The 12,134-nt window shown below is 40.7% G+C and overlaps 1 protein-coding gene across 1 annotated transcript; it reads left to right on the forward strand.

The window, feature by feature from the left end:
- The first annotated feature begins 518 nt into the window (after window positions 1-518).
- Window positions 519-6,473, forward strand: LOC105046940 (chitin-inducible gibberellin-responsive protein 1). Its single transcript, XM_010925694.4, has 2 exons — window positions 519-645; window positions 4,495-6,473. Exon 2 carries the CDS (start codon window positions 4,530-4,532, stop codon window positions 6,252-6,254), a length of 1,725 nt encoding a protein of 574 aa, XP_010923996.1. The 5' UTR covers window positions 519-645; window positions 4,495-4,529; the 3' UTR covers window positions 6,255-6,473.
- Window positions 6,474-12,134: the final 5,661 nt, after the last annotated feature.

Below are 12,134 nucleotides of genomic sequence, written 5' to 3' on the forward strand. Positions count from 1 at the left end.
GGGTGAAGCCCACCGAACCACGTCGACGTCACGAGCTTATCCATCGAGGATCCACCGAACGGACGGCCCAGACAGGGTCTACACGGTCAAATCCGACCGCGCTAATACTCGGGATTACGGTCTGTCCGATCGAGATCCGACGGTATGGAGTTGGCTACAGAGCTACCACGTCAGGTCAAAGTCTGCAAAGTTGGAGGAGGCGTCGCCTTCCCGCGTGTCAAAGCAACGTCTACCAGGCGTCATGCGTGTCGTGAGCGCGCGCGACAGGTCACGTGCGGGTTCTCGATAGACCACGGGGCTGGACCCCGCTACATTGCATGCGTGGATAACGGGAGCGCCGGGGGGGGCCGATCGGACGGCTGCAGTTTGGTTGCCGCGTGGCGCGTACGCACGGGTTGGATGGTCGGCAGGCTGGCAGTCACGGTGCCGTTAGGTCGAGGCCTGTCAACACGCGGGAACGCTGACCCGTGCGGCGCCTGCGAGTGACGCCGTTAGGCGTCCGCTCGCTCCATGGGGTCCTTATAAAGCCGCAGCTCGGAAATTTTTGAGCTGTAATTCTGGGAGAAGGAAAAAAGAAGCATATGCGTAGAGAGAGGATTGAGAAGAAGAGAGTCAAGAGTTTGGATCAATTTCGAGGGCTTACAGGTGAGAATTCATGCAATTCTGATGGATTTTTTTGAGCAATTTTCATTCTCAGATCGGTCTTTTCCCTTTTTTCCACTCATTTCTTTTTGTTTTGTGGGGGGCGGGGGAGTTCGTGGTTAAATTTGAAGTAATATGCGGATTTTGCTATTTTGCTCGAATTTGATGGCGACTTAAGGAAAGGGTTCTTTTTGCGTGATGGACTTAGGGTTTGGACTAGAATTGCTTGTCGATGGAGTTTCTATAGAATTTTGATGGTGCGGAAACGTTTTATCTGGAGGGGAAAGATCTCTACTTTTTTGCGGTAGGAAGCGTCGGAGTTATTTGAGATGATAGTTTTAGTTACTTATTTAGTTATCTATCTATCTATCATTTTATCTATATACTTATTGTCTTCTACGCTCAAAATTATGAAATTTATAAATATTTTGATTCTAAGGGTTGCAGATGAAGGGAAAAAGAGAAGAAATATGTGTGGGAACAATATGTCAATATGTGTGCTATTATTTGACTTTTTCTTGAGTTCCAGTCCAACATCTTACGAGTTATTTGGGATTAGGATCAAATTTCTAGTTATCACAAGAAAGATAATTGGCAGTTAGAAAAAGAATGTCTAGATATGTATGTATGCATATTACTTCTTGTTTTGTGTTGATTGTTTAGCTGCTTGTACTTAAATCCATCAAAATTCTCTGTTTCTCTAATTGTTTGGTTTTATTACATGGTACTGGAAAGATGACTGAGCAAAAAGGAAGTCAGCTATTGTGTTGTCGGTCAATTTTATAATGAATTTTAACGTTAAAATAGTCATGGTTGTTCTTAAACACGGGAACCTTTACCTGTTGTGTATGCATAGTTCATGTAATTCATCTGCATGTATTGGTACCGTTGTCTGAATACCACCATCTCCATTTGATGCATAAGCAGATCCATGTTTATCTGTTCTTTGCTCTGTGCCTGTGATGGTACTGCTGAATACCAAGCAAAGCTTCTGAAAATTGAACACAGAGACTCTTATCTGATTCTGGAGCAAGTTGGATTTTGGACATCTTAAGATTGTTTATGTTTTCGGGCTGTTTTAGTGTCATAAGATATTATTCTATTAAATTGACAAGTTTAAAGTTAATTTCTGATCATAATGTTTTAGCTGTTATTATATATGAAAAATTTGAAAGCCTGCCTGATCTAATTTACTTGAAGGAGCAAGAATAATGATTTGCAGTGCATTATGTGAAGTGTGGCAAAGGAATTTTATCCACAACAGTTAAGTCATTTATTTTGCAAGCTAGAAAAAGTGGGAGAAGTTTTGTTGGTGCGGTAGGGCGATCTGCATTTACTGGGGCAATATCATTATTACTAGTTATGTTGGAATATTTAAGCATCAGATGGGACTTTTGGAACCCAAACAGAGGTAAGCTAGGAGTTGTTTACGGACTGAACCAAAACTCCTACACTGTTAGATTGTAGCAGATATATAAATGCTGATCAAGGACATGATGTATTAATGGTTAAGAGATAGCCCACTGTACATATGTTTAGGGGCTGTTTTCATGCTGGGGAGATCTTTTTTTAAAAACACAGAGGATGCAGGGCGCTTTGAAGAGATTGGGAAGCCAAGTGACAAGTAATCCCTCCTTTTGAGGGGTAAGACTAATCATTTTCCAGGAGGAATTAGTTATCCTGAAAAAAATAGGGATTAATTGTCACCAGTGGGTGCCACCTTGAGCCAGATGTCCAAACAGACCCTTCGTCTTATACATATTCCTAGAGTTACTTAAAATTGATTATTTTAGTATCTACATTTAATCAAAATCGACACAATATTATTGTCGATTTGAGGTGTAAGAAGGAAAAAATAATCATGAGCAACAAAGGAAAGACAAAAGAACAAGATAGAAGATAAAGGGGGCAAAATGGCAGAAGTTTTGGTTTCAGTGGTCGGAAAGGATAGAACTTAAAAGAGAAAAATGCTGAGAGAATGGAGAAGAAAAACGACGGAAAGAGAAATTGAGAAATGGATGGAATGAGTGCATCCTATTCAGTCAGACAGCTGGATTGAGGAGACCCTTCATTGACATGTAATGAGTTACTTATGTGGAGTATGGAGACTAGTTGTGTGTTCATAAGGAGAAAGACATTTTTTTCTTACATCAGAGTATTATGATATACTTGCATCATTTTATTAGGTTATGCACATCTTGAAAAAAATCAAACTTAAGAAAAGAAAGAAATATTTAGATTATGCTAGATGGTATGATAGACACTGCATTCTGATTATGAAATTAATGATGAAGTATATTAAACGTTTTAAATTGAATACAACATGCTAGAAACTGTTCTGCTAATATGCTTGTTTGTTGTTGTTAATTTTCAGAGTTTGGCATGGTAGATCAGACCCTTGATTTGCTTCATAGCATCTCGATGTGCTGTTTATAATCTACTCACTTGAAATTTAAGATGCATGTCCATTTTCATTGGTGATTTATTTCTTCAATTGAATGAGTGTTTTCCATGTTCTTCTTTAGCATGCTGATAAGGTAAGTTTCCTTAGAGTTTGCGTCGGAAATGTCGCATAACAGATTGAATGACAGTGTTTTCCTTTTGACTTTTATAAGTGAGATATTGACTGTCAAGTTTACAAAGACATACCTTCATGTGATTCCATGCACTCGGTTTATCATAAAATAGAAAAATATGCTGTAATTGTCCTACTGCAGCTACTAGGATACCCATAATGGAATCTGCAACCTGGTTTCCTAGAAAATTATTTCAACTGTCTCACCTAGAAAGCTACAAAATTTATTCTAAATAGAATATTTGCAGAAAAGATGATATTACTAAGTAAACCTAAAATTTTTTGTGCTTACTAAAACTTTTATGTGTAAGGATGATCTCAGCATAAGATGAATTTACATTTAGTCCTCATTCGCATATATGCTCAACATGTGATTTTACACTGTAAGTGAAAAGCTTGTTATCCTCAAGCAATTTTGTGGAATCAGTTTTAAGCATATGGATGTGCATTGCCACTTATCAGCTCTATTGGCTGCCCACATTTTCGAGGAATTAACTTTATAGTGCACTCTGAGGTATCAGATAACCATGCATATCTAGATATTATATTGCCAGGTGGGCCTTCAAAGTATGAAATAGTTTGTTCCACTCAGCTTCTCTATCTGTTTCTCTTAGTTCCAGATTGTCAGTCACTACTAAACTCATTGCTGTTATTAATGCTCTGATCTTATAGACTTATGAATAAATCTTTCTGCAGCTGTGCTACATGTGAGTGGTTAGAGTTAGTATTACCATTTCTGTACGTGGTTTGTGATCAGCTTCACAGATCCATGCTAATCTTGTGATAGTTGTGATCTGCTGGGGAGAGAATTTGGAGGAAGGGAGGAGTAGCAGGATCTAGAAGACAATTTCAATATACTGAAAATATCAGATTCCATCTAAAAGGCAAACCTAGTATCATGAAAAGATTGCAGGATTCAAGTTCTCCATGATGCTTGATGTTTCTCTCCCTGAGCCCCTTCTAGGCCAGCAAACACCCATGTGTGAGATGTCACATAAGTATGCTTGGCAGAATCCATGCATCCCTAAATTGCAGAAATTAGATCAATATGGTATATATACATGCATGCATGTATGGTCGTTGTCAGCTTTGTAACTGTCTAAATTCCATGGCTGAGTAATACATTTGGCTGGAACAAATCATATATCTTTTTTTTTTTTTTCCAATTATTTTTTTCCTTGTACTTGTTGACTTGCACTTTGCACTAATAAGCATGATTTTTGATCATCTTCTATCACTTTATTAGCTAATGAATCTGTTTTCATTCTTCCATGCAGAAATCTCATGAATAACTGATGCCCATCCTTCTAGCATGGACTCGCATCAGCTTTTCAGATGTGGATTGACTGGTGCAGATGCGTCCTCTGAATTCCCTTCTCCAAGAACTCTAGCACACAGTGAATGGGCATTGGGTTCCATTAAACTTGGTCTAGGAAACTCACCCAATTCTCCTCTTTCCAGCCAGTTCGATTGCGATACTTTGTCTATACTAAGCAGCAGCCAGGAGCAGTATAGCTCCACAGAGACCATCTCAGGAGTTAGCCCTTCTCAGTACTCACCACTAGAAACCAACAGCTCATTCAAGCAAACCCACATTCATCCTGCAGAGAGTATCCAGGTACCATCTAATTCATTTTATGCAGTTTCCAAGCAAAGCATGAGGCGTGCTCTACAAAAAATTGAGTCTGTTCTTATGGCCCCTGATACTGATGATGCAACAACTAGTACAAATGTGGAGTCTGACGAAAACAAACAGCTTCAGTTCACAAAGCAGCGATCAAGGACCTGGAGCCATGAGTCTCAAATGGAACCACCTGCTCTCATCCGGCCCCAGTCCACTTCTGGTAGATTTCCAAAAGCAAGTCATGAAGTCCATCCTGAGAAACGTCTGAGAGAGATGAAGGAATTTTCAGAGAGTGACGTGAAACAGATGTTGATAAGGTGTGCCGAAGCTTTGTCTGAGGACAAGATAAATGAATTTGAAATGCTAGTCCAAGAAGCCCGTGCTCTTGTCTCCATTGTTGGAGAACCTATCCAGCGTCTGGGTGCTTACATGGTAGAAGGCCTGGTGGCAAGGAAGGAGTCTTCTGGCACCAACATCTACCGTGCCTTGAGGTGCCAGAAGCCAGAAAGCAAGGAACTTCTTTCTTACATGCGAATCTTATATGATATCTGCCCTTACTTCAAATTTGGTTACATGGCAGCCAATGGAGCAATTGCTGAAGCACTGAGGAATGAGGACAGAATCCACATTATAGACTTTCAAATTGCTCAAGGGACTCAGTGGATCACTCTAATACAGGCATTAGCTGCTAGGCCTGGGGGTCCTCCACATGTTCGGATCACGGGGATCGATGATCCGGTGTCAGAATATGCCCGAGGAGATGGTTTACAGCTTGTTGGGAAGATGTTGTCTGATATGTCCAAGAAGTTCAACATCCCTTTGGAGTTCCATAGTCTTTCTGTCTATGGACCACAGGTCACCAGAGAGATGCTAGACATTCGACCAGGTGAAGCACTTGCGGTGAATTTTACTCTTCAGCTCCACCACACCCCCGATGAAAGCGTTGACGTGAACAACCCCAGGGATGGGTTGCTGAGGATGGTGAAGGGGTTGTCACCAAAAGTGACTACTTTGGTGGAGCAGGAGTCCAACACCAACACAACCCCATTCTTGACGAGATGCATGGAGACATTGGATTACTACTCTGCAATGTTCGAATCAATTGATGTGACGCTGCCAAGGGATAGCAAAGAGAGGATAAATGTGGAGCAGCACTGCCTGGCAAAGGACATAGTTAATATCATTGCATGCGAAGGGGAGGAGAGGGTGGAGAGACATGAGCTGCTTGGGAAGTGGAGATCCAGACTGACCATGGCAGGATTCAAGCCTTTCCCACTAAGCTCTTATGTGAATTCGGTGATAAAGAATCTGCTGGGATGTTACTCTGATAAGTATACATTGGTGGAGAAAGATGGTGCAATGTTATTGGGTTGGAAGAATAGGAACCTGATCTCAGCATCTGCATGGCACTGATTGTAGAACTTTAGGCAGATAAATTTAGGAAAACAGGTCAGCCAATAATGGACGATCCCATTAAGTTTTGTGTGATCCTAGTGTTGTATCTACATGATGCTGGTTCATTTATTTCTTTATATGTATGTACATGTGAATGCTGCATCTGATGTTGTAATCCTTGCATAGGGCAGGACAGTCTTTTGAGCGAGTTGAGGAAGTTAATTTTTCTGTTCTCTATTTTGTTTGTTTATTTATTTATAACTAGGATTTGTAGAAGCCTGGCTGATTTACCAACTCAGCCCAGCCACTTGGCATCCTTTGCTTTGTTCATGAGATTACTAATTTATTCATTTATTTCTAAAATGTTCTCATGTATGATCTACTAAAAGAAAAAAAATGATGAGAACATCATGTCATTGATGTAATTGGGAGTCATTTAACACTGAACAAAGATGTAATTTAGGTAAAATATTAAACAAAATGAGTAGTTCAATCTTAACAATGGACCCTTGTGCCAACTCTTAAGAGGTAGCTTCATGAACTTAATTTGCGAATCCTCTACTTCATTCATTAAGCTTTAATCTTATTTATGTAACTTCATCTTTCACTTAATCTTTCATGCACCTAGATCCTAGAAGATGAAACTGACAGACCTATAGTACCTCTTGCCCATCAATGATTGAGCATCATCTTCATTTCTCTCTCTCCTAATTTGCAACCCACATTAGTTTTGCATTCTAAAGTATTTTCAGGTCCTCATCCTTTAAGGCTTTTTCGGCGGATTTTCAAGTTACCATTGAACCTTATCTCATAGGTTAACACTAAATCATGTGCAAATAGCCTGAAGTATGGTAAACTTCTTGAATATTGATATTTGATAGCACAAAGTATGGTAAACTTCTTGAAAATTGGTAGCAAAAAAAAAAAAACTGACAAATAAATTTGAGCAAGTGCCAAACCTTGATTTAGGTCCACCATGATGGGAAATTCAACTGTTGCACAGCAAAAAATCCTGATATTTATCATTCATCCAGCGCACATTCCCATGACAATTCAAAGTATCTTTTATGCATCTTCAACTTCTGCAAATCGCTTATCTACACCTTTCATTCTTAATTTCTTACAGCCATCAAATTATCTCATCCCAGTTTATTAGTTCATCTTATGCATTCTTCAAGTCAACATAAGAATAACGTTTCAGATCCTTTCAATGGTGAAAACTATGATAATACAAACAGCAAAATGTTAATAGTTTAGAAGAGAGAAAGTATTACAATGTGATCCACAAACAAATTATTTTGAAACATATTGTGTACAAGTTAATCAAGTTGGAAAGCTAGTTTTCGAGAAAGGTGGCCTATAGATGAGGTGTTATTAGAAAACACACATTTGGATGTGACTTGGGTTCAGGGAATAATCATGGTAAACCAAGTCCCAACCCACAGACACACGCCTTTTCTTTTCTTTCCTTTTCTTTCTTGTGGGGTTCCAAAAACAGACAAGACACTCGTAGGCACTCAAAATTTAAGCACGTTTAGTTCTCTGCATCTCATTCCAGAGCATCATCCTTTCTCATTCAGAAGGAAAAGAAATACCTATAGCTTATTCTGTCCATTGTCCCACAAAAAAGCCAGTTTTAGGCTTAATTACCAGCTTCCATGTGGTCCACAGGAATTAACGAAGAGGAGTTACATCATACCCATGATGTTGACTGGACGTTAAAAGTATATAGGAGATGTGGAATAGAAGGATACAATTTGATAAAAAAGTCACATCGTGTTTAAGGGAAAAGGAAATTCCTATGCTCACATAAAATCATCATCAAGCAAGATAAAGACCTCAACCTCACCAACTGAACTTGCCATTCAAATTAGCTTTATGGTCCACAAACTATGCAAGCTAAGAACAAGAAGCATCGATCAAACAGATTTCTTCTTCGCTGTGATCATGATGTAGCCAACAAGTATCCTCGTGCACACACAATATGAGGATGGCATATTCTTGGGGCGAAAAGTACCTATAAAGTGATTGCCCTTCATAAATGGTTGTCATAAAAAAAAAAAAAAAAAAAAAAAAATTCAAGATAAAAAAAATTTCTTGAGCTTATTTCACTATTCCTACGAGGTTGGACTGAAAATTCTATAGGAATCGGATCTGTTAGTCTATCTAACTTTTATTTCTTAAGAATCTATCTAAATCTAACTCAGATTCTAATTTTTGGACCGAAGAAATTATAAAAAAAAAAGTCCTATAAAGATTCTTTCCCGTATAATTTAGGATGAATGCGGTTTGGTTGATATGTAATCACGTTTAAATATATGATTTAATCTATGAATCCTATGAAATATTTTAATTCAATCCTATAGGAATAATCAAAATAGGCCTTTACTAATTCGAAACAGTAAAAAAGGTAATGAATAAACGAACTAGAACGATGACTCAGCACGTATAAGGGGTAAATATTAATAGGCTAACGGCCAAAAGCAAGGAACCTACCGCCATGTCCGCCAACTCTATCACCTTCCTCTATATTGGATTATCCTGTAACAATTTTTCTTAAAAAAGTATTCAAATTAAAAGATATTTGAAATGGAAACAAAGAAAATAAAAATGAATGCGAATATAATAAGGGTCTATTTAGATTTTTTATGGGATTAGACTAAAAATCTTATAGAATTCATAAATTGAGTTATACAACCAACAAGATTATAAGCTAAAAACTGAGCTAGATCAATATTCATAAATAACCTAGAAATAGCTTTATAGCATGGCAGCTTGAATCTTATGGTAAGAAAAAGATCTCATCAAATCTTTTTTCTTCTTATAAGAATGGATTGAAAAAAGTCTAGTTAATATGGGCTGGGCTAAGTCTTATATTTTATAATTTTTGAAATTTTGTTCCAATCCTAAGGCTCTAATATAATTATCCAGACAGACCGTAAAATATAAAAGAAATTCGTCAGGCATCATAGAGACAAAAGAATCGGCTTCAAAAGATCGGGAGAAGATATAAAATAATTCTCCTAAAGGTTTGCGCATGAAGAAGAGAAAGAGAGCAGAATAAAGAGAGAAAAAACTTTAGAGAGAAAAATAGATCCCAGAATGAAGCCGTTCTCTTGTCTGAGAAAATTTTGGTATGATCTGATAATCTCTCTAGGAGAAAGGAAATGTAGGAGAGATAAAAAGATCTTCCTTCTTTCTGGATCGAAAAGTTCTGAATTCTTTATCTGAGATCTTGAGACTTTATTTGGGAGATTTGGAGGATGTCGATCCGCGGGGATACAGACGTATCAAGTGACCTGCAGACTAGAGCTGGCCAAGCACAGGTTCCTCAATTGGAACTGCTTGGAGGTAGGCGACATCTTTCGACAGATTGAGCAAGTTGAGGCTGATATTCTGGAGATGCAACTGAGAGAGGACCGTGGAGGTGCTTACCCAAGTCTGAGTTGGGGGTGCTGCGAGATAAGCTTTCTGAGCACCATTTCTTTTGAGGCAGCAGGAGATATTATGGAGGCAGAAGTTTCAGATTCAGTGGCTTCAGGAGGAGATCAGAATACTAGATTCTTCCATCAGTCCATCATGATTCGATGATCCACTAACCGCATCAGGCAGCTGCAAAGGAGTGATGGTAGTGTGTGGATGATAGTGGAGGGATCCGCTCGGAGATCCTCCATTTTTTTTAGAGATCGGTGGACGAGGTCGCTGGGTGAGGATGTTTCCATCCCGGGTGCTCAGCCATTTACTCATATCTTCGAGCAGGAGGATGTGTTTTTGACTAGATCTGTGTCTTCTGAGAAGGTGCGTGGGGCCCTGTGGTCTCTTGATGAGGATAAAATCTTAGATCCTGATGGTTTTCCTCTGCTCTTTTTCCCGACGGTATTGGTCAATCATCCGGGAGGAGGTGGTGCAGGCGGCATTCGCATCCAGAGATATTCTAGGGGATTGGAAGCGGACCCTTGTTATCCTTATCTTGAAACGGCTAGACGCTTCGAGTCCCAAGCACTTCAGGCGCATCAGCCTTTGCACTACCCTTTACAAGTTTGTGCTAGGGTTCTGGTTGGACGGTTGAAGCCGTTGATGCCCCATCTGATCTATCCAAGCAGGATGCTTTTGTTAGTAGTCGGTCTATTACCAATAATGTCTTGCTTGCCTAAGAGTTTATACATGACCTCTAGAGAGCTCTTGGTCGCCGCAGCCTCATGGCGATTAAGATTGATATAGAGCAGGCATATGATCGGTTTGAGCTGGGCTTTCCTCCGATGAACTTGCAAGAGCTAGATTTCGATGAGGTATAGATTGTTTGGATCATGGACTGTGTCAAACGCCCGAGCATCGCCATCCTCATCAACGGCACCTCGATGGAGTACTTTCTTTCTTTTGTGGGCCTTTGCCAAGGTTGTCCTCTCTCACCTTATTTATTTTATGTGCTGATGCTTTATCCCAAGCATTGAGGTTTACGATTCAGGGCCAGGCCCTGGAGCCGTTTTGGCACACCCCTGCTACCCAGCTACTCTCGCATCTTCTTTTTGCAGACGATTGCCTCCTCCTCAGATGTGCTTCGACCCAAAATATGGGAGTCCTTTGCTGCTATTGGTAGGGCTTACTGTCGAGCCTCTGGGCAGTTGGTCAATATTCAGAAGTCTGCGATCTTCTTCAGCCCACAGACGAAGCCCCAAGTCAAGTTGGTAATCAGGGAGCTCCTGGGGATTCGTAAGTAGTCTGGGACACTGACCTACCTTGGTGTTCCAATCATCGATCGTCGACTGCAATGGGTGGAGTGTAGGCACTTAGAGCAGTGGATCCAGGAGCACCTTCAGGGCAGGCAGGTTAGCGCCCTCTCTTTCATGGGGAGGATGATTTTGGTGATCGGTGCTAAGCTCAGTTCCTATCTATCTCCTGGACCAATACAATTGTCCTAGTTGCTCTGTATTAGATAGATGGATCAGTAGCTTCACAACTTTCTCTGAAGATCTGGGCGCGATCATCATCCACTCCATCTACTCTCTTGGGAGGTTGTGTATCAGCCTTTGCGGGATGGTTGCCTGGAGATCCATTCTTTATTGGCGAGGAAGGAGGCTTTGATTGTCAGATATGCTGTTAGATTTTTGCTCCAACCAGACTATTTGTGGAGTAGTGTGATGCGAGCCTGCTATGATGAGTGGAGCTAGGGGACCCCTATCCAGCCGGCTAGAGGGTGCTCCTTCATCTGGAGAGAGATTTGTATTCGAAGGCCCGAGGTGATGGAACAGGTCAGTTATTTGATGGGCGACGGTCACCCAGTCACAGTGATCCAAGATGCTTGGGTCTCTACTGTCCTCTTATCTCACTGGCTGACCTTTGTGAGCATCGAGGTGGAGAACCACACGTGGGTGTCTGACCTCATCACTGCTGATGCTTTGGGTTGGAGAGTACAGAAGATTACTCGCTACTTTGGGAGGCCACTTGTAGAACGGATCCTTACCATCTCGCTTTCGATGCACCCTACACAGGATGAGAGGGGTCTGGGGGTTACTTCTCCTGCTCGAAGGTTTCCTTGAGAGACTGCTCCCATTTATACACTCCACTGTCTTCCAGACAGATTGAGGCCATCTGGATTTGAAGAGTCACTGCTCATCCTCGATGTGGACTTTTCTTTGGAAGCTTGCCTGGGACTGGCTCCATACTCGAACTTTACTTCGGAAGCGAGACATGGAGGTTCCAACCTTGTGCCTGATTTATAGGATGGAGGATGAGTCTGCGGAGCATGCTGTCCTGCACTGCCCTAAGGCAAGGATGATTTGGAGACGGATGGGTGATTATCCTTAGGAGAGAAGTCTTGGCCCTTGGTTGGCATCTTTTCTGAGTTTGATCCATCAGAGTGTTGCTGACAAGATGTTTATTGCTGGAGGGTGGCTGGCT

This window comes from Elaeis guineensis, chromosome 6 (genome assembly GCF_000442705.2).
Source record: "Elaeis guineensis isolate ETL-2024a chromosome 6, EG11, whole genome shotgun sequence".
NCBI classification, from domain to species: domain Eukaryota; kingdom Viridiplantae; phylum Streptophyta; class Magnoliopsida; order Arecales; family Arecaceae; genus Elaeis; species Elaeis guineensis.